We start from the raw sequence: 23,379 nt of genomic DNA on the forward strand, positions 1-23,379 counted from the left end.
CAAACACCATCTCAAGTAGGAAAGCAAGAGCAAACTTCTTGAATGGCTCAGATGAGTACTAAGAAAACCAAAGATAGCCTTACGGTGTGTTTAAAAACATAGATACTGTTATCATTCATGTTTAAGAATTGTTCCAGACCCAGTGCTGGTTGAAACGAAGTTGGAAGGGCAGATGCCCAAATGGAATTTGTCCAAGCTATGAACTCCTATTACAGATCTCAATGTCGTTTGTGGCTCTACCACGTTTAACCAGCTAACTGCCTGTTCTTATTTTGTTCTTATGTGGCAACCTTCCTTCTGAAACTCCCGTCATCACATTTTAGCAGAAGTGAAAATATTAGCAGAGTGGTTAGTGGCCAAGACAGAAATAGAATCTAGGAGTCTGTGTCCTTTCCCTTGCCATACCTGCTGGAGCATGGTTCCTCCCCAGCCTGAAGACTCAATGTTTCCAGCTCTACCAAATCAAATTCTAACAGTCAACTGGTTTCTTCTTGCTACTGGAAATTTGCTTTATTCTTGAACGTTTTTACAGTTTTCCTTTACATGTGATTTTGCATAAAGCAACCCAGAACTTCATCAATCTGATATCAGCAAATACTTTGCCTTGAGGAAATTAACCAACACGTATCTAAGAGGTGGTGGGTTTTTGTATTGTTAGCATTTATGGTGGTAGAAACAATGTAGACTAGAGAGCCAGACAGACTTGGTTTGAATCTGGCTCTACCACGTGCTAGCTATTTGGTCTCAGAAAATTGCTTAACTTCTCTGAACCTCAGTTTCCTCATCTTCAAAACTAGGGTAATAATGTTTACCTCACTGAGTTGTGGGGGAGTTGTGAGGATGAAATGAGCCAATGCATGTTAAGCACTTGGTACAGGGTCTGAAACATAGAAGTGCTCAATAAATGTTGGTGTCTCCTCTTGTCCCTTTCCTCCTTTAGAGTGGAGACAGGGCTGCAGAAAAGTCAGAATAACATAAAACATAAAAATCTCATGACATTTACACTGCAGGTGAAAGAATAATAAAAAAAATAACACATGTGAAATGACTACTACTAAATTAACTCTAAGTACAGTAAGAATGTTAAGAACTGAGAACTCAGTTGGGACTAGAATAGTTAGGGAAGATTTCATGGAAGAAGTGAGATTTGAACAGGCCCCTGAAAGATGGAAACTGTGGAAGAGTAAAGGATGACATTTCAGACCAGGGCACCTGGGGAGGGTGTGAGAGCCAGAGTGAATAAGCCATGAGAAACATAGATGTTAAAATGAGAATGTCATAAGCCTCAGTCTTCCTACTAGAAAATTGAAATGGATAGAATAATAAACATAAAGCTAATATTTGTTAGGTATCTACTAAGTGCTAGGCACTGTCTTAAGTGCTTTATATGCTAACTCATTTATCCTTACAATAAGTGCTATTATCATCTCAATTATGCAGTTAAAGAAACTGAGACACAGAGAGATGATATGATTTACTCAGGATTGCGCAGCTAGTAAGTGGCAGAGCTGAGATTGAAACCCAAGCAGTCTGGCTCCAGAGCATACCGTCCTAACATAGTAGCTGCCTCAGTTATTTCCCAGCTTCCCTCACACAGTAGTGAGGATCGTCTAAGACTGTGCTGTGAATATACTCTGAATAATATAAAACACCTTACATATGTAAAATGGCATAATTATTATCATCAATAACATTAGATGAGAAGTGAACAAGATAGCCAACTGAAAAAAATCACAGGAAGCACACACGTGCCTCACTGTCCCCTCTAGCCACCCTTTTCTGCTGAACCCTGACACAGCCTCATATTTCCTCTTGGGGCATTATTTCACGTGATCATCACTGTGCCACTGGAGTGGGCACTGAAGACTAAAAATCTGTTTGCCATCCTGGCATTAGAGCTTATATTTCGAGTGTGATTTGCCTCGGCCAGGACATTCATTTTATGGGCCTGTATCTTATGTTTGGGAGTTGGCGTGTTAGTGATCACAATGAAAGATTTCTACTCCAAGGGCATTGCCATGGAAGGAAGCCTGCCCCTACTCACCATGTAAATATTTGGCCATTTTACTGTATTTGTTATAGACCTATTCTTCTGTCTCTCCTGTGTTGACTCTGTTTAAATGTAGGTTATTATCGTTTGTCTGTACTGATGTCATTTATTTAAACGTGGACATAGACAGCATTGCTTCATCTTATATAAAGAAAATAATGCCTTCCAGAATATTACTTCCTTGAAGACATCAGATAAATAGTTTGTGTTCAATAACATATCTGATGAGACTGTGAACAGAGAAATTTGTTCCTGGGCAGGTCTTTTGACCTCTTTTTTTAATAGATAGTGAATGACTTTTTGCTCCCATTTTATGGCACAGATTCGCTGTAGAGATAGAATTGGTTGCACCATTCAGTCACTGAGTTTGGGGAACTCTTGGTGGTTAGGATGCTGTTTTATTCTGGGCAAGCCTTGGTGCCATAGAGATTCAAAGAGTCAGATCCGGGTTTGGCTCATACTCCTTTCGAAGGTATCTCAGTGCCTGGCTGAGACCAGAGGCTCCCCGGAGCTTCAGCTCCCAGTGGGGATGGGGCTGGAGGATAGCAAAGTTAGGTTCATCAGGTTGGACTCCCCCCAAGAGCCATATTCTCAAGCCTCTGGGGAACAAGTGACTCAACAGAACTTTTGTCTTGGTCTCAAATAAGTCTAAGGAGGGAAAATCAGTTAATACCAGTCATCTGAGATGGACTAATCACAAAGCTGTGTCTTTCTAATCCTCCTTGCAAATCAAAGGGAGGGGAATCCCCAGAACTCAGGCAAACACGTGAATAGAAAGCACCATCAAATAACAAAAACACCAAAAAAGGTCAGCAGAAACTCAGGGGGCTGTTGGAAATTCACCTCCCTTGCCTTTCTGTGGGCTCAGTGGGCAGCGGTGAGGGTGTGGGCAAAGACAGTCAAACAAACTTCACGCAAAAGCGACTTAGCCACAAAAAATGTACAGTGCGGGTGAAGGCTGGCAGAAAAGTTTCTTCCACGTCCTTGTGAACCTCAGAGTCATTTGACAGCTGGCCTTGTTTTTTCCAGTCCCTGGCTGCCCGGAGACGTTTTTGGTCCCGTGCTGGCTGCAGAATTGCACGCGTTTGGCAAATGTACCATTTGAAACCACTGTGAACGCACTGCTGCAGTTCGCCGATGGTGCATGTTATTTCCTGCAGTGGGACAAGATTATTGACAGGATGCCGCCGAGGCTGGGCTGAAGGTGGAAACAGCACACCAGCCTACTGTTTGTGGCCTGGTTACAACTGTCGGCCCCATCTGAGACCCGGAACCGACAACATGTGTTAACCTCAGCCCCATCAGGGCCAGTGGAACAGCGTGCCGACAGTGGAACCAGAGCTTTCCATCCCCATGCCTGTGGCTCGATAGCTGCTGGCCCAGGGTTTCCACTGCATCCCCTTGCGTGTGTACCCAGGAGAAGTAGGCCAAGGAGAACAACCAGCAGTCCCTGCTGTGTTAATTTTGGCCAAATGGCAGACATCTTTCTAGCCTCGATGCATTTTCTCTGAATTCGTGGTGGAGGCAGTGGCTGGAATGGGGTGGAAGCAAAATTGCCAGTCCTTTTGTGATTGAGGAGTGTGTTTGTGCAAAGCTGAGGAGAGTCTTTTCCTTCATCTGCTTTGCCTCATACTGAGCCAACATCTTCAGAGACTCCTTTGCTAGTCAGGATTTCCCTAGCTTTGCCTATGGGTTTCACAGTGAGATCCACAGAGATTTTTCCTCACAGTCGATAATAAGAGCCGTGAGTTTTATCAAGATGGAAAATAATCTGACCATTAACACAGGTCATTTAAAGTTGCCTCTCTCTCATTCTTTTTTCCCTCCTTCATTCCTCAGCCAACGTCAGTTGGTTCTGTGTGGGATGGATCTCTTAAGGTTGGAGATGATAGGAATCAATGGTGATGGTGGAATTTTAAGTACGTGAATACTACTAGGAGATGAAACACATATAACATTTTCTTAGCAGCCTGCTACAATTTACAGTCATCATGGGCTCATTCTCTCCTTATCTTTGGTGGACTCAACACTTTTAGGTACAGAGGAGTTAGGAGCATTTCCCAGAATTGCACAGCAGATTGTTAACAGAGCCAGAAATAAAACCCAGGCATCTGGCTCTCTCACACCAGTGTTTTCTTCAAGCCAAACAGAAGTTTAGTCCTTTTACCACAAATATTTCGAAAGGAAAATCCCCCCATAGCCTTTTAGATTTTCCCAGAAAACAATTGTCATGCAGTCCTTTAAGATGGAAATAGCAGGCTGGAAGACTAAAACCTTATCAGACCTTTATTCTACTTGATATTCTCTGGGCTGACTGGAATGAAGAATGGCTTTTCTTTTTAATACTTTATAATTTTCCACAGCTTGGCAAAACTAAGCTACCGAATAGCAAAACCAGATTTGTTTTTGTGATGCTCAAATGCCAGAATATTTGGTCTGACTTTTCTTCACAACAAATATTGGATGTCTCTTTTCAAAGCTGGAAGTAGACGGGAGGCAAGTGGGACGAGGAGTTGGCCAGGGAGAGGCGTGGGCCTGGGAGTGTGGCCCTTTAGATATGCTTTTAGGGAAACTTACCCTATTCCCAGAACATCCCTCCCACTCTTCGCATCCTTTTCCCTTACCTCTTGCCCTCTCCTGATTCCCTTCTTCTCTCTTCTTTCCTCCTAGTTCCCTCTCACCATGTTGTTATCACAGCAGATGGGTTGGGGCACCCACGGTCATGGTTGGGAAGAAAGAGATCAAGTCAGAGGAGAGCATACTGCAAACCACTCCAGGGCCTTTCTCTGAAGCCTTGGTGATGAAAGGATTCAATGAACCTTAACAGTTTCTCACAGGAAAGTTCTGGCCTCTGTCTCCTTAAAAGCAAGGCATTCAGCAACCCTTAACAGAGCCAGGATTAAAACTCAGAATTTCTGATTTATCCGGTGCTTCCGTTTGGATAGAAAGGCTTGGTGCCTCCGTTTGGATAGAAAGGCTAGGTTGCTGTCATATCTGGCAATCTGGATCATTTTAGATACCAAAAGTAACATTTTTTTTTAAACTGTGCCTTAAGAAGATAGACCATTTTAAATACAAAAAGAAAAGTATATATATATATTAGCTTTGCCTTCGGAGCTGATGAGAGGCAGAGCACAGCCATTCTGAGAGATTTAGCACCAGGCAGTTTATGAGTGAGGTCAGCACCCACATCCCCACTTTGTCACGCAGATGATGCCCTTTCTCTGGTTGGCCAGGTAATCCAGCTGGCTGGCTGTTCACTTTGGAGCTGAAAGTGTCAGGGCAATCATTGCACGAGCCATACAGGCCCAATTAAAGTGATTTAGAAACTCCTCTGATTGTCTGTGTTCAATTGTGGTGGGTTTCTGGCAGGGAGGGGGTGACAGGAGGAAGTGGGTGTTTTACAGGCATAGAGATGTCCCTTTGATACCTGAGGTTGCAGCATGATTTCTGTAGCCCAGCCTACCCCTTGAACTCTGTTGCACTAGACATGAGTTCCACAAAGAGCTTTAGTTTTCAAGCTCCTGGGACCTAGGAAATGACAAGCTGTTTTTTTTTTATGAGTCTGGAACCACTGAAAACCACCAAAAAGATTGACAGAATTCAGCTAGGATTGCCTCATGTGCTTGACACTTTTGCAGAAGTTCTCTCTCTCTCTTCTGCTCCGTGCTGCCATAGGAGGAAGAGTAGGCAGGGAAGCCTGCTCATCCCTCTTCTTATCTGTACTAGAATCTCAAGCAGGTGACTCAAGTTCACTCTGTGGAAATTTGCCTCTCCCCTGCCCCCAGGGCATTGAGAAAGTGAAACAGTGGCATTTGCCCGTAGTCTTAGGTCCTTAGAAAAATCTGACTTGTGAATATTCAGTTTTTGTTTTGCTAGTCCTGCATATCTCTTCTGTTAACTAAACAGGGCCAGATATCCCATCCCATCTTATTCTATCCCTGGCTGACCACAAACTTTCTCTTCTCTGTCACCTCCCAAGAGTAAAATAAAAGGAACTTCTTCCATCAAAGGCTGTGCCTCCAGGCCTGGCAGTTTCCTCACTGATTTCTCCAGGGCTGTCCCATCTTCTCTTCTGTCCACTATATTCCAGTACTCATGGTGGGCATGAATACATTAAGTGGCTGCTCATGGAAGCCACACCAAGGATAATTCTAATATTTTAATGTAGGACAGATCAGACTAGACACATACAGTAACTCCTCAAGGCAGAACTTATTCTAGGCCAAGAGCAGCAAGCTCAAGTATGGTTTGGGTAGAGTCTAGATGTACTCTAGTCATAGCAGAGCTGAAGGCAGGTGTTCAGCAGTGGACACATAGACTGGTGGAGAGTCAGTCTCCATTGGTCAGCACACTAGTCCACTGAGCCTTAGGGCTAATGATTCTTCTGATCGGTTCATTCTGCTCCTACCCTCTTGTCTCAAGGTATTTGCTATCTTAAGCTACCTTTCTGGTATTTAGAGGAATTGGGTCTTCCTTTTTTGTTTTTGTATGTGTTTGTTGGTTTTTCATTCCTAACACCCTCTGTCTTCTGACTAAAACTACATTAATTCTCCAGCCACCTTCCTTACCTGTTCATCTGGTCTCTAACTGGTTCTTGTCTGTCCATCTCTTTTCTCTAGCTTGTAAAATAAGTCCTGCTCCCTGTGAAAACAGGACCTATTGGGTTGTTTATAAATCTGCACCCTAAACTCACTTATTTTTTTAGATAGCTTAATTGTTCCCTTAAACTGAACATACACAGGTGTTGAACTATTGTACATACACAAGAGAGTAGACTAGGATGAATTTAGAGAGGCTTGGTGTTGCAAGGGAAAAATTGGAACCCTGGGACATGGTCTTTTAAGGAAGAAATCCCCCCGTTTTGCCTTAGGAGGGGAACATTAAAGATGAGGACTCAAAGTTGATGTGACATGAGATGGGGGGCCATTTGCTATTCAAGTGTACATCTTTATAGCATCCCACAACCAAGAAGGCAATGTGGGGAAGCCCTGGGAGTAAATGGTCTCTCTGTATATAAAATTGAGTACAAGACAATAGTCACTTTATACAATTTATAGGGCTTCCTATCCCCCCCAGTAGATGAATGGTATACTTTATCCTGAAGAGTAAATTTTAAGCTGGATTTGGTCTCCTCTGGCTTTGAATGTAATCATGATCATTTAAAATATATATCTTCCCCTTAGTCCAAGAGTCCCACGGTTTGTGGTTGATGATAGTTGGGGAGGCGGGTATTGTGTGTTTTAAATGAGCCATACTTTTAAAGAAATGACAAGAGTAGCAGATGAATTTTCAATTAAAGATTTATTGTTTTTCAACATATAAACAGCAAATATTTGTTTTTTGTCAGCAGTGGGCTTTATGTTGTATAAAAGGGAATCAGGAATGAGATTTTCTGTCTAAAAAAGCAAGATATGAATCAGCAAAGGATAAGTAATAACAATGATGAAGGTTAACCCATATTAAACTTTTCCCATAAATCAAAGGAGCCCTTGTGGCACAACGGTGGTGCAATGGTTAAGCGTTCGGCTGCTAACTAAAAGGCTGGTGGTTCGAACCCACCCAGTGGCTCTGCGGGAGAAAGACCTTGCCATCTGCTTCTGTAAAGATTACAGCCAAGAAAACCCGATGGGGCTGTTCTCTGTCACATGGGGTCACTATGAGTCGAAGTCAACTCAGTGGTACCCAACAACAACCATCGGTCAGGTCCTGTACTAAGGCCTTCATCTGCATTATCCAGCTTAATCCTCACAACCCAGTGAGTTAAGTACTATTTTTATACTCAGAAATGTTATGAAACTTCCCCAGTGTCACACAGCTAGTAAGTGGTTGAGCCTGGCATCTGAACTTGGTTTGTCCAGCTCAAAAGCCCTCACTCTAAACCATTGTGCAAAGTGCTCTTGCACAAATTTAGAACTGAACACCAGAAGCCCCAATCTTTCCAATGAAGCAAAGCAGCAGGAAAACCCCTCTGAAGTATCAGTCAAAACTCATTTTCAGAAACTAGATAGTATTAAGACTGTTTATAACTTGCAATAGTATTTCATTAGTTATTTTAAGAGTATAGTTTTCAATTCTTCAGATTGCCTCAGAGGAAAAACACATCCATAGGCTTCTGCCCAAGTTGTCATTGTTTGTAATCAATGCTGTTTGGACGTGTTTCCATTCTGTCATTTTGCTGAACGCGGATTTAGAAAACCACAACAATAAGATGGCGTGATTAGCAAAACCTTCAGTTTTGTTTCTGTGTATCCTTTCAGTGATTTGGCTTTGAGACTCAGTTATTAGCAAAACCATTTAGGAACTTGTTTTCTTGCCGCTGGAGAGTGGAAATGTTTTCTTCTTCATCTACTCTTGCCGTCGGAAGTGGAAATGAGGGTGGGTATCCTTTGCAAAAAAAAAAAAAAAAAATTTTTTTTTTTATCCTTTGAGGTATATCTGTAGCCTGGTTTTAGGCTCTGCAGGATATCATTTCATCAGCTCTATATATAATGCGACCATCACCTCAGTACAAGTTTCCATTGCAAGACCAGTGAAATAATAATAAAATTGAGAAAAAGTGGTTTGAATATTTTGGTAAATGCCCTGTAAGTTTTTAGAGAATACATGCAGTACATCATGACATGCTTTGCATGGAGCGTATTCAGTAAATATTTCTTTTTCTGATGACTGTTGCCATATCTTTGGAGTTTTACTCATGTTAACCAAGCCATCTTTTCAAAGAATCTCATAAAATCATAGTTAACATATTTATAGATCTCATAAATTTCACAATAATTTTATGGGAACAGACAGATACATCATTTTGATCGTTGGTAAGGACAGCACATAGCATTTTCAGAGCATTATATAATGTCAGTATCTACTGCCTTTGTTTTAAATCATTGCTGTCTTTTTTTAACTGAGATTTTTACACAAACTCTTTGCATTTAAATAAAACTTAATTAAATAAGAGATCAGTAGAGATGATCAGGCATCGAAGTATATCCTTATGTACAAAATCATGGTTTAGTGTACTGCTCTTACAACTGATTGGTGGATGTGGCATATACTAATTTATTAACCTGTATATTATATTATCTTCTGAAGGAGGTAATAACAACAACAGTGGCTGCCATTTACTATTTACTATGGGCCAGACACTGTGTTAAGTACCTAATATTTATTATCTCACTTAATTCTCATAAGAGTTCTATAAGATAGATACTATTTTACCTATCAACAACAGAAGTACAGAGGTTTAAATAACTTTTGCAAGGCATGCAGAGTCAGAGTCACAATCTGAACCCAGTTTTATTGAACTCCAAAGCTCATACCCTATATCATAAAGTGGGAAATGAACACTCCAGAATATGAATCCTTGTTTCTTAAAAAAGCAAACTATTATTTGACCATTTCAGTTCATCTTAATTAAAGACTTATCATATGTGATTCTTACCAGCCCAAGTGAAAAGTATCTATACAAAAGAATATGGGGGATAACAAGATAAGCAAATACTCAGTGAATGCCACAATATCTGATCATTGCTGAAGAGTTGCTGGAGGCACATATAAGCCTTCTTGACACACAAAGATCTTGGAAAAGTTGTCTCTGTTAATAGACCTGACCTTGCCATCCTGCTCTCCTCTCTGTCCTCAATCAAGCTGCCATTGGCACAGGATTTATAATGTGTCACTGGTTCATCCAAGAGACAGTGACAGAGGTGTGGCTGAAATGTTGGACAATGAAGAACAGAGATGATTTCCATTTCTGTTCAAATGAAGGTGGCAACAAAATCATAGTTGACCCTCAGGACAAACCAAGACAGTGCATCAGGATGTTCCAGTGAATTGTGCACTGAATACCTAGTGCCATTTTCAGAAGGGAAGTTACCTCAGAGTGACCGATACGCTCACAGTTTCTATCCTTGATGGGCACACTCAGACCTTGGAAAATGATTGTGGTGTTAATCGTGTTACGGTTTTCCAGCAGAGAATCTGTAGTTTATTCTTCCTTTAGGTTTCTAAACAATAAGGATTTTTTGTGAATAAGGATATTTAAAGTATAGTTTCTTAACTACCAAGTGTGAAAATATTGTGTGGCAGTAAGGCCACATGAATTGTGTAGTTTTAGAGTCCTTGTCAGGAATTTTAACATTATGAACTTTGGATAGGTAAGATTATGTTAATTTTTGTTTTAAACATACAGTGAGACTTTAGGAGTTCCTTTGTTAGAGTTCAACTAATTTACAAGAAGCATATTATACTGTGGGAGATGAACCTTGTTCCTATTTTACAAAACGGAAAATAAAATCTGACTTTTGAGATAACAAGGGTAGAAGCCACAGACATCCAAATTTTAAATTACTTTTATTCAGCACCAGCAATATCTTTGTCTATGGATATAATTTTAAAAAGGTGACATCTGGTAAGCTGTGTATATATGCATCTTAACTCTCTAGTTAGCCTTCTGTTATTCAGCTAATATAACAACACCTCTTTATTGCAATTTATTCAGCATTTAGAAAGAATTGGTTAGCAGTTTAAGCTCAGGGGGGGAAAAATTAGCCTGCTTCTTCAGTTTTCTGTGTTTTGAATGACTGACAGGCCTTGTCAGATATTCTGGCCTAAAGATAAAGTTGCTGAAAGTCAGAGCTGGGGTTTTCCTACCTGTGTACTTATCAGCCTTTGCCTAAACCACAGTCTGCCTCTCGATAGCTCTAATAATTAATTTAGTCTTCTCTCTCTTTCTTCTCCCTTCCCCCACCTTCTCCCTGTCTGTTCACAGGTTATCTTGACGAATCAAATTACAACCCATCTGAGCAGAACCCTCGCTTCTCAGGCAGACCTGGTGTCTCCAGCTGATGATTTGTCCCCGTCTGAAGGTAAGGGATCTGTCCTAGAGAGGCTGAAACTTGACACTGACATACAGCCCCACCTCCTCTCTGCCTCCTGTTGAGAGCTGGGAGATATGGCTAATAAGCTCTGGCCAGAGAACCCAGCTGGAGCCTGGTGATTTAGGCTTGGCCACCTTTCCCAGTATCTGATCCCTTATATTCAGAGACTCCCTTGCCCTGTCTAAGTGAACTCCCTTTTTCACTTGAGCGAGTCCTCCTCAGAGATATCCATCATCTCAATCTTGAGGCTCATCACTCTCTGTGGGTTGTTTCAGATCCTCAGTACAAGGGCTGGCGTACTGCTGCATGACTTCATTTTTGAAACTGATGCTCAAATGTTGGCTTTACCAATTGTCACATCGCAATTGAGCCTTCTGTTTGTGGGTACCTTTGGACTGGCTAAAAGTATACACCAGCTATCAGGTGCTAGAGATGTCACATTCCCAATCGGCTTTATAGAAGGATTCAGAAAAATCTCTGAATTTTTGGCAAATTGGTAAATCTGCAAAATTTTCTCACCCTTCCATGCTACAAAAGGTCAGACAGGCCATGGTTTTGATGGCAATAAGCTTTATGTAGCTAGGGGAATTACACCACTGAGCCAGTGGGTGGTTTCTAGTTTTATTGAAAGTTCTTACTTGACATTTCTCTGAGTTCTTCTAGTTGTAGTCTGCTTTATTTCACGGCACAATGCTGTGGGCCTAGGTAGATGTGTATAAGTGCTCCAGCTCCCTCTGCACTTTCTAATTTCTGAAAATTATTCATGATGGAATACATGGGAACTTTAGGCCTAGCATGGCTCCTGACTTCTCATGTGGTCTTCTGGGCATCTGCCTAGATTATAGCCTCAGAAATTGCAAGGACCACACTCTTGCTTTTTGGTGGTGTCTTTCAAGTGAAAACTAATTACTTATTTATAAGACCTCTGAGAAGCTCTATACCTTCTTTCCACGCCCAGCAATGCGTTATCCTTCCTCTCATTACCCAGGCTGAAATTCTGGATCTTCTAATACTCCTCCCTCCACACACTCCTTTAGTTATCAAGTCGTCTTGCTTCTTCTTTCCAAGTATATCTTTCCTCTGCTCCCTCTTTTTTGTAATTTGTATTGTGATCAGCTGACTTGTTAAACTCACAACTGGATTATTTTAATAAACTCCAAAATGGGTATCCCAACTCTAGCCTCTACCGTCTTCAGTTCACCACTACCAAATTGAACTTCCCCAATCCGGCTTCCTTCTACTGCGTCACTCTCCTGCTCAGAAACTTTGGAATTGTTTTTTTCCGAGAACGGGCTAAAATCAGTAAATCAATTATTGGGGTTTGCTAGCTTGGAGTCAGCCCAGATGGCAATATTTACACTATGGAAATTAACAAATGCTTAAAATCAGGGGAATTTTTTTGTTCTTTTTGGTGGGCCAGGTTACTAAGACATCACTTACTAAACTTGGCACTCTGTAACCCTTCATAGTCTGTCCTTTCCCTTCCTCTTCAGCCTTAAGGGAAGCTTCTGTGCCAAGTGTTCTGCAGGTTTTCCTCCTGCCCTCGTCACTCCTGTCTCCAAGCCTCCACAAAGGCAGCTCACCCCATCTAGAACAGCATTTCCCTTTTTCCCTTCCACCTCTTTTTTTTCTGCCCAAATCCTTTGAGTCCTACTAAGGAACAGCTCTTCCATTAAATCTCTTTGCCTGCTCTACTCCACACTGGTGTCACTCTCCATCCTTGGTGGCCTCTCCACCTGCTCAACTATATAAAGAAAAGTTCTCAAAAAAGTAGCTTTTCATGTTTTCCCAACTATATTGTCAGATTTTTAAGGACACAGACTATGTGTTATTCCTTTTGTATCCATGTTGTGCCCTGTGACTAGCAAAGTTTGAGGCATACAGTAGGCGGTAAACAAATGCTGAATGAAACCATAGTAAACATGTTGGAAGAACATTAACCATGAGAATCACATAAAACACCTATGAACATCACCAAAAATTGTATTAGAATTATTTCACATACACACATATGTATTTCTTTATTTGAAAATTAGTATGTAATACTAGGGAGCCCTGATGGCGTAGTGCTTAAGAGCTTGGCTGCTAACCAAAAAGTCGGCAGTTTGAATCTGGCAACCGCTCCTTGGAAACCCCATGGGGCAGTTCTACTCTGTCCTATAGGGCCTCTGTGAGTTGGAATCAACTCGAAGGCAACGGGATTTTTTTTTGTAATAGTGGAGCCCTGGTGACACAGTGGTTAAGAGCTTGGCTGCTATCCAAGAGGTCAGTGGTTTGAACCTACCAGCCACTCCTTGGAAACCCGATGGGGCAGTTCTGCTAGGTCCTATAGGGTCGCTATGAGTTGGAATCCACTTAATTGCAAGGGGTTTGGTTTTGGCTTTTGATGTAATAGTGCTTTTCTTTGTCCTGGCTCCCTGGTTTACTTTAACCAAAGAAGAAGAGCAAAACAAATACAAAGGAAATTGCTTTGGGTCTCCAGTATAACTGCTACAAGAAAATGATAGTCATGTTCATAAGCAATGGGAAAGTTACCAAATCATCCTTAGACAACTTTTCCTTATTATGAAATCCATGGAAGAATTGATGCAGTTGATTTTTCTAGATCTTTTCTGTATATAGGTGAGCAGGTGGACAAGTTTCTTAGAACATTTATACTTATTAGAATATATTCCATGGTTGTTAATGTCACTGTGTATCTGTAAATTGCTTTGTTGTTGTTTCAATCATTTGTTATAACAGCTTTGCCATTGTGTCATTACCTCTGTGATCTTGGGCAGGTCTTTTCGTCACTCTGGGCCTCAGTTTCTTCCTCTGTTAAATGACAGATGGGGTGAATAGAAGACTGCTAAAGTCTCTTCAAAAGGAGCCCTGGTAGCACAGTGGTTAAAGCACTCGACTGTAAACCGAAAGGTCAGTGGCTCGACCCCACCAACCACTCTGCAGGAGGGAGATGTAGCAGTCTGCTCCTGTAAAGATCAGCCGATGAAACCCTATGGGGCAGTTCTACTCTGTCCTATAGGGTCGCTATGAGTCGGGATCGACTTGATGGCAATGGGTTTGGTTTTGGTTTTGAAAGTCTCTCCCAGCTCTAGCATAAGATCATACAGTAGGACTGAAGATCAGGAACATTTACTGATTGATGAGGTTTTAATTCTGATTTACAGACTGGGAAGAAGGACCTTGGATCTGATATATCCATAGATAAAGCATAATAAAAAGGATCTCCAGAAATCTCAGCACTGATACTTTGGCATACCTCCTCTCCTGGTATTGCTGTCTCTTTCTCCCGCTGTATATGCTTCTGATCTTGTCTGTCTGTCTCTTGGCCTCTCTCCCACACAAGCATGTGCACAACAAGAAGGATGTGCACACCAGTGAGAGTGAGAAACACACAGCAATGGGGTGAGCCCAGGGCCCATCCTACCCTCTAATAGATTTCAGCTGCAGAGCAGAGGGTACTGCTTTAACAGTGCTCCCTTGAAAAACAGTTGTGGAGTGAGAACAAGCAGCCAGCAATGAAATGATCTGAGCTGACCTGAGAGGAGTACCCAGCAGGGGCTGATTCAGGGAAATGAAATCCCTTCTGCCCTGACGCAGAGGAGGGAATACAAGTGACCGGGCCCAACTGAGAGATCTCTTCCACCCCAACAGATCCTGTAATATTAATATCTGCCAGCTGCAGGCCCGGAGCATCCCCCTGCTGAGATCAAAAGAGCCCCTATCTTAGCTGGAACAAGGTCATCTGCACAGGGCTATAAAAGCGAGCTCTGGCTGGCTGTAGGGATGTCTATGGGGGAGGAGAAGTCAGGAGATGGGGAGGCGCTCTCTCACGCTCCTTTAATCTCAGCTGACCAGCTGTTGCCCTCCCAGTGTTTGTAAAGTTGAGAGTTCTTTGTTTTGTGTTGCTGAGGTGTTCTTGCTTTTTTTTTTTTTTGTCTTATTAAATTTGTGACTGGGTTGATGCTCGGATTAATTATACTGTGGACCACTTGGGTCCACAGTATAATTGTCTTCATTGAAGTTCTTTCCACTGTTGAATTATCCTGCTCTAAGGTGGGAGAGACACAGATGGCAGAAAAAGAAGTGGACCTTAAAGTCCAAGGACTTCCGGACTTTACTCTTGTCCTGGAGTTTTGTGCCTTGAGAAGGAACAAGAGAGCAAATTGAATTTTCCCTATTTAATTAAAATAGCTCCTCATATGTGCAATGTGCTGTCGATTTGAAACCTACGTTTCACAAACATTATTTCATTTAGTTGGGAAAATGAAACTTTCAGGACTTATACAAACTGATCAAAGTTATAATGTGAAAATTATTATAGAAAAAAAATCAGAATTTTTTATTCTGTATCCTACATTGTTTTAGACCAGGCACCATGAGTCGAAGTATTTTCTTCTTCAGTTTTGTTCTGTTTTGTTGACAGAAACTCAAGTGTGTGCTAGGTTGTTGCAGAGCTCAGTGACTAGTCATTGGCTAGATCATTGTGACTATTCAATGGCCAAGGACACGTTTCTTAGATGCCTTTTCTGATTCTTCCTTTGGTCTTCGAAGATACCAAGGACCATTCGATCTCCATCGTAAGGAACATCCCTTTTCCCTGGGTGTGATTGTGCCCAGGCTGTGAACAGTAGAGAAAGAATATAACAGTCCAGCTGGCCTGAGATGCCATATCCTCTTCTGTAATCACCTGGGATTTGAGCAAAATAACTGACTGAGTCCCCATCCACTGGGACATAGTTTGTAGGTGAAATTGATGTAAGTTAATAATAAGCCCTGTGCAAGGTTGAAGCTCTACTCAACCTAGACCATTAGCTTTCTTTGCTCTGATGATTTAATGAGCTTGCAGTTACTTCAGTGTGGTGACATGGCCCATTTCAGGAGCCCTATATGGCTTTATGGAAAGGAAGACATTCTTAGGTTGCTGTCCTGGCATTTCTAGCATCTGACATGTTAGTATTTTTTTACCTGTGATAATATTTTTTGATAGATCATAGCATATGAAAACTAAAAATTGAAAGTATATATAGGTCAAGGAAAGAATACAAGGGAAAAAAAGCAGTACTTAGTAGAACCAAGAGTGGTTTCTAGTTTTAGTATTGGAATCTTTCTATTTGCAGTTGAAGTCAGGGGAATTGATGGCTGATTTCATGTGCAAGAGAAAGTATTTTGGGATTTATACTCCCTAACAAGCGATCCTTGCAAAAAGCTGGAGTCCATTTGAAAAATTATATGCAAGTGCGTGGCTTGTGTGTCTTTTAAAATAAATTCAACAAGCAAGAGCAGCTCAGAGTGGTTGGGGCAAATCAGGGACCCATGGTTGTGAAAGAAACGGACTTCAAAGCATGGTATGAATTTTCAAGTTTTATTTCCACTCTTGCTTTCCAGCTGGATCTGCTCTAGATTTACTGCAGGATGTTTGAAAATGTGGCTCCCTGCTAATCTTAGACAGTTGCTATGATCAATGGCTTCTTTTCATTTCCGATAAAAAACACTGGTGTTTCTGCTTAAATTGTGTGTACTTTCAGCTTTATTATTATAGTTGTGATTTATTGTCCTGCATTACCCAAATTTGTAAGCCATTAAGCACAAACTTTGGGGTGGGTTGGTCAAGTTAGCAGAACTCTCTCCACACTTTAGCTCCAAGGCCCTCCTCAGCCTGATCTCAAACTAAATGTTAACTGGCTTGGGTAGGATCACATATAAATAAATGGGTATGGATGGAGGAGTTTTAAAAATCCACCTCTCATGGGGATGGCACAGGCTGAAAACATAAGGTGTCACCATGTGACTACAGGGATAGTATTAACAACTCTGATCAACATTGTTAACATTAGACTTTCTATATATTTTAAAATGTCTTGAAATGATGAATTTCTTAATCCACCTCAAGCAACAACTGAACCATGAAGGAGAGAAGGGAATTACTCAAAGTCTACAGGGTGAGTGAGAGGTGTTGGTGCCGGGGACAGAAGTTGGAGCCCCTTGTATGAAATCCTAAATTTGGACACTGCTGCCTCTTAGGAGTGAGTTTCGGATGAAAATATATAAGTGTCCTGGTGACCTTTTAATTTGCAATTCCTAAACCACGGACATATATAAACACACATGACTTCACATGCTTCTACTCAGAAGGGCACACACATACCCACACTGGCATGTATTACTTCTAGCAACTGTTCAGATGCCACAAAAGACCTAATTTATAGTAAAAAGATTAAAAGCACCAAGTATGTGTGCTGCTTAGCTAAAGAAACCTTAAATATTATGTGAGGTGGGCCAGCTAGAGTTGTGAGGAGATGGGCACTGCCTACAAATGCCTGAAAAGACATAAATCTGAAAAGGGAGAGGAATGTTGAGGATTTTCGGTGGGGAGGCCAGCAGGCAATGTAACCACAGCTGGGGGATCAAAAGGAGAAAGGGAACATTAAAGTCAACCACCAGGAAGTAGTTCTTGGTCAGGAACTCTGTTTTGCTAGTGGTAGTTTGCCAAAGAGCGAGGCATTTGAAGCATGAAGTGCATTAAGATCAAATTAGATGAGAGCCAGAGAGTTTTCTTTGGGGAACAGTCTTTGAGTTGGTTCGTGGGAGGGCTAGGGTAGATGTTTCGAAAGTATTCCCCCCTTTCTTTTCTCACCCTCAGACTTCTTTACCATCTAGGATTTACTGGCTAATTTCCCAGATCTGCACATGTTCCTGTTAAAATCTCAGTGTCAAGAAGGCAGAAGGGACGAGAACACCAAAGCCAGCCTTGTTATTTGACTCGACTACAGAGATAACGGGGCCAAAAGCCGAGAAAAGGAACTCTAAGAGTTGTGATCTTGGAGGCCTCCAGGTTGGATGGATTCTCTGAGAAGAGATGCTTATTTACCATCATCACAGGGAATTCTATACCAAGTGTGAGAGGCCTCTAGGTCTGAGAGATCATAAAGAGTGAAAGAATGGTTGGTTTTTAGGGGTGGTCCTAGGAAATAATTTAGTTTGTGTTGCAATTTGGAATGAAGTAGATTCAGAAGGCATATTTGACATTTATTAGGATTTGGGATAGGACTGTAGCAAAGACAACTAAGACAGTCTGGCCCAAAGATGGTCTAGTTGAGCTCTGATCTAGGTTTCCATCTCTCTTAGGGCTTTGACTTTCTTCTTTTTTTTCTGACAAACCATTCAATAAATGCTAGTTGGGTTAAACTGTATTTCATTCAGTCATACTGACCTTTCTTATGTATTAGCTGCATTCCTGCAAATATTATCATAGTTTTAGTGTTATGGTCTCTCAAAAAAAACAAACAAAAAAACTTTTTGGCTAAATGAAGCAACTTTTAAATGCCTTCTAACCCAATGATTCCATGAATTGTGGAACACCTAGTATGTGTACTGTATTAGAGTTACAGGAGATCCAGAAATGAGTAAGATATTGTCCCTGCCCTCAAGATGTATGCACTGTAGCTTGGAAATAATTCTAAAGCAAAACTATATGTATGAAATGCTTCCAGACAAGTATGGTATGTACCAAAGGCTCCAGAATTTAAGGAGAACATCTCTTTCAGCAGAGGGGAATATAAAGAACCTAGGGAGGAAGACTTAAGAGATAGGCCTTTGAAATAGTTAAGATTTCAATAGACAGAGATAAGTAAGGATCAGGAAATTCTCCAAAGCAAGGCATTAAGTTCAAAATTGGAGTCCTTGGGTGGCACAAACAGTTAAGCGCTCAACTACTAGCCAAGAGGTTGGTGGTTGGAGCCCACCCAGAGGTGCCTAAGAGGACAGGCCTAGTGATCTGCTTCTGGAAGATTACAGCTTGAAAACCCCTATGGAGCACTTCTCCTTTGCGCACATGGGGCCACGATGAGTTGGAATGGACTTGCTGGCAACTAACAACAAGAAATTCAAAATGAGCCATGTCTATCTTTCTGGCCTTATCTCCTATCATTCTGAACCTCTTAAAATCTGTTCTAGCTACACAGCCCACTTCCTTGTTCCTCAAACTCACCAAATTGTTTTTGCCACTGGGCTTTTGTACTTGCTGTTCTTAACTGCCTAGAGCACCTATCCTAAAGATTATTTCTTGGCCTGTTTCCCCACTACATTCTGTCTTGTTCAAGTGTCATTTCTCAGAGAGGTCTTCCTTCACCCCCCCATCTAAAATAGTACCCCTACCTCATCCCATTCTTCTCTGTTCACTACAAAAGAAAAAACAAAAAACCTGTTGTCCCTCAAGTCAATTTCATCTGTTCCCTAACTCTGCTTTATTTTCCTTCATCGCCTTTGTATTATAAATTATAAATCACTCCCTGACCTTGTATTATAAATTTATTTGCTTATGGGTTTATTGTCTGCCTCCTTTGCTTACATATAATATCCTCAAGGCAGGAACTTTGTCTTGATCACTTTTGTGTACCCTATTTCCTGGAGGACACTCCGTAAATATCTGATCTGGGTAGGACGAAAATTCACGATGTGTGGAAAGGGCAAAAGAGTCCCATTTGAATGGGGCTTGGGGTAAATAAAGGTAAGCCATATGCGATAAATCTGGAAGTTTGAGGTGAGACTTTGAACGCTAAAATTGAGTTTAGACTGTACTGAAATGATCATAACTGTGCAGTTTGATGACTATAGATAGATGTGTTAGGTGACTCAGGGGATGAGGAAATTGAACATAGGGAGATAATTAACTCACTGAGTATTTAGGGACTTGGGGTGCCCATTATATACCAGGTACTGATGGAAGAATGGCATTCTAGGTAGAGGGTGTATTATTTCCAAAGATATGGTAGCAAGAGCATAGTTATTTGAAGAACCACCAATGGTTCCTTATGACTGAAAGGGCAGGGAGCATGTAGGAGAATGGCGACAGATGAGACTTAAGAAAGCAGCGCAGGTCATGGACATCTGGCGTGCCATGTTAGGGAGTTTATGATTTTTCCTGAAGCCCCTGTGACAAGAATGTGAGGATAATCCATCAGTAACACATCGTCCCCTTGATCGATGTGATTGATGAAGCTATTTTGGCTGGCTAGAAATGTTTCTCCTTCCTCCTTTAGAGTTCCGTATGCATCCCTTCCAAAGCCACATGCTCAATCACAGAAGACGGATGATCTCCCAAGACAGAGTAGGGCTGTTCTTCAGTCAAGGATATGGAGTGGTTATTTTTCAACACCAGAATCTCTATTCCAGTGATCTCGAACTTTAACAGGCGTCAGAATCACCTGGAGCATTTATCAGCCTACAAATTGCTGGGTCCCAGTGCTGGAGTTCTAGTAGGTCTGGGAAAAGCCTGATGATTTTCATTTCTAACAAATTCTCAGGGGTTGCTGATACTGCTAGTTTGGAGAGCACACTTTGAGAGCTACTGTTTTATTCAGTGAGCCCCTATCTGTGCACCAGAAATACCAAGAGAATGTGCCTCCATCCCCACTCTCAAGGAGCCTGTGTCCTAATGAGAGAGATAGACATGTAAAAGGGTAACTTCATCTTTAGTACTCATGGTAGCCATGCGCCTCTTGGGTCACCGGTGGTGTTGTCTGTATGCTTTGTCTCAAGTCTGGTATGGAGTAGTTACAACTTCAGGGCCCTTTTGGTAGCAAGAAACAGAAAACCACTCAAATTAGCTTAAAACAAGGCAGGCCTTTTAAATACCAGCTAACATTTCTGGACAATATATTGTGTGCCTAGCTTGTACATCTGTTATCACATTTAATCCTCACAGCAACCTACTGAGGTGGATATTAATCATCCCATTTTATAGATGAAGGAGCTGGGACTTAGAAAACAACACAATTAATTAGTGGCAGAGCCAATATTTCAACCCAGGGAGTCTGGCTCCAGAACTTACATTTTTATCCACTAAGCCCTTCGGTAAAGTTACAGTTGGAATTCTCCTGGCAATGTGTAGCCAGATCACATATATAGCCAGATCACATGGGAATTGGAAAGGTTAAAACCTCAGGCATTCTCTTAATTTCTTTCATATCTGCCTTGGCTTTCCATAGTACTGATCTTGTCTTTATGATCTGATTGGTCCAATTTACCATTTCATACCAGGTCTTTTTGTGGATGGGTTGTCCTTTTGTCCAGTAGCCATGACCAACCCAGGAGAAGGTCACATGGTAAAGAACATGGCTAGTACACCTATGCTTTCTTACAAGGTCTTTGGGCTTGGGCAGTTTTCCCTTTATAAGGGTTATGTAGAGAGGGCAGATTCCTTTAGAAGGGAACACCAATAAGGCAAGTGCCGCGGCATAACATCTAGTTGAAGGGTTTTGTCCAACTGAGTAGGTATTATTATAAGCTTGCTAAGTAGGTTTGTGTACTTCTATCAATCTCTTCAGTCACGTCCGTTCTGAACTTCCTCCCCTTTCAGATCAGCTTATTTGTTATTATCTCTCTCTTGCTTGTCTATGCCTTTAAGCCAATGTAATTAAAAAAAAAAAAAAAAAGTTTTTAAACATTTTCTTTCCAGCCCCAGATAACCATCTGGCTCCCCTTTGATCTAATGTTCTTTATAACTACAACTAGCCCTAGAATTTCTCTTCAGCGTAGAGAAAAGTCTCTCTTATTTGTCCAGAAGTAACTACTTACTCTAAACTAGTATTATCCTATGAGAATAAGGCCTAAAATTGACTGTATATAAGTTACCTCACACGCAGAGGCATATGACAGAGGTACATTAGCACAGCCTATATCTTATGCTCAGCTATCACTTATCAAATGCTTAAGACAAGATAAGCCAGAGACTCCAAAATGGCAGCTGAATAACTGAAATATATACATTGGGGAACTAGATCTGTAAGTTACATCCTTTCCATAATTTACAAGATGCTGGAACAAAACTACTCCCTACCATCATGAGTTTTATGAGTTAAATGGAAATGTGTGTGGAGAGAAGTGAATCTTGTGTTTTAATGGAAGACAATAAGGCCTTTTTAGGGTATGATATTGACTTTCTTAACCATACTCCCATCTGTTAGACCCATGAAAGGTGGCAAGAAAATCCAAGCTCCTGGCATTATCACTTCCAGCCATAGAGATTCTCCATTGGGCAGGAGTTTTAGAGGCTAGGAAAATGTCAAAATAAATTGATTCTGAGTTGAATGACAAGGAGAACATGCCTGCAAGAGAGCTCCAGACCAGGAGGCAAACATCAGTGAATAAACGGCTTCCAGAGCCCAAGGGATGGATCCAAGGCCCAGTCGGGAAGAACCTTCTCCTCCAGGGACCAATCATGGGCAGAGGGAAAGAGCTTGTCCTTTGACTGGAGAGTAGAAAATTAAGGTAAACCAGCAAGAAAATCTTGTCTTAAGGGCCATTAGAATGTAAGCACCTTGAAGACGGAAATTTTTGTGTATTTTGTATGTTTCTGGATCCTCAGAGCCTCATATAGTGCCTGGCACGTAGTAGTTGCTCAATAAATATTTGACAAATGAATGAGGCACCTACAGCTACAAAAGAATTATTCAAGGCTTTAGACCTGCATTCACCTAAGAGAAGCATGAACCACCGTTGTGATTTTTCTCACCATGCATGGTATATACTCCAAAATTCCTTCAAAGTACAGTCAGCTTTAATTTTGTACCTGAACTGACTGCGGGTGATGAATAACAACAGGCAGCACTGGGAAGTGTCAGAAAGGAAAGAAAAGGAGACTGATCACTCAGCTTTTGAAGGAGAAATCTTCCACATTTACACAAAGATAGTGACTGAAGTCCTTTAGTCTGATATAGAATAAGGATATTTATTGGGCACCATTTTTTTTTTTTTTACTATGTACTAGGTCCTGTGCTTGGCAAGTGCTAGGGATACAGAGACAAAAGCCACAGTTTCTGTTCTTTGGGGAGCTGCCAACAAGGTGGTTTGGGAACCGTGATGGACAAGTAAAAAAAGTGTGGGGGGGGGGCGGCCATGGTAGTGATAGGTTCAGGATATTGCTGGGGGAGAACATAGATGTCCTGGGTTGGGGCTGAGGGCTCTTTAAGATGGCTTTTCAGCAAGGTGACACTTGAGCTGGATCTTGAAGTATTGGTAATAGTCCCCAAAAGGAGAAGGAGGAGGGAAAGGTGCTCCTGGCAGAGGCAAAACCCCATGTAATAAAAGAGGCAGAGAGGGCTATGGAAGACATGTGAGTGGTCCATTAAGGCTGTCATGGAGGGGAGTGGTGAGAATCATTTTGGAGGGCTAGCCAGAGCTAGATTGTGAAAGATCTTTTCCACCATGCTCACCAGTTTGAATTTTTTCCTGAGGGTAATGGGGAGCCATTGAAGCAGAAAGTGACAAGATCATTTTGTAATTCAAAGAGATTTCTCAGGCAGCAGTTTGCAGGTTAGAAGGATGGAGGGAATCACTTTTGGGTGGGGATAGGACCTAATTTCTTTTTCTTTCTTTTTTTTTTAATTGTGATTTAGATGAAGTTTTAAAGAGCAAATTAGTTTTTCATTAAGCAATTAATACACATGTCGT

The 23,379-nt window shown here is 41.4% G+C and overlaps 1 protein-coding gene across 6 annotated transcripts in view; it reads left to right on the forward strand.

Annotated features, from left to right (window-relative positions):
* RAD51B (RAD51 paralog B) overlaps positions 1 to 23,379 on the forward strand; it is a 717,077-nt gene that overhangs the window by 493,780 nt on the left and 199,918 nt on the right. For all 6 annotated transcript variants that reach the window (XR_002785323.2, XM_003408521.4, XM_023546294.2 and 3 more), the window contains exon 8: positions 10,818 to 10,914. Coding sequence is in view for 5 of the 6 variants with exons in the window: in XM_003408521.4 (XP_003408569.3) it covers positions 10,818 to 10,914 (97 nt within the window). In the remaining variant the exon portion in view is untranslated. The remainder of the gene's footprint in view (positions 1 to 10,817; positions 10,915 to 23,379) is intronic.

Source organism: Loxodonta africana, chromosome 10 (assembly GCF_030014295.1).
Source record: "Loxodonta africana isolate mLoxAfr1 chromosome 10, mLoxAfr1.hap2, whole genome shotgun sequence".
In the NCBI taxonomy this organism is placed as follows: domain Eukaryota; kingdom Metazoa; phylum Chordata; class Mammalia; order Proboscidea; family Elephantidae; genus Loxodonta; species Loxodonta africana.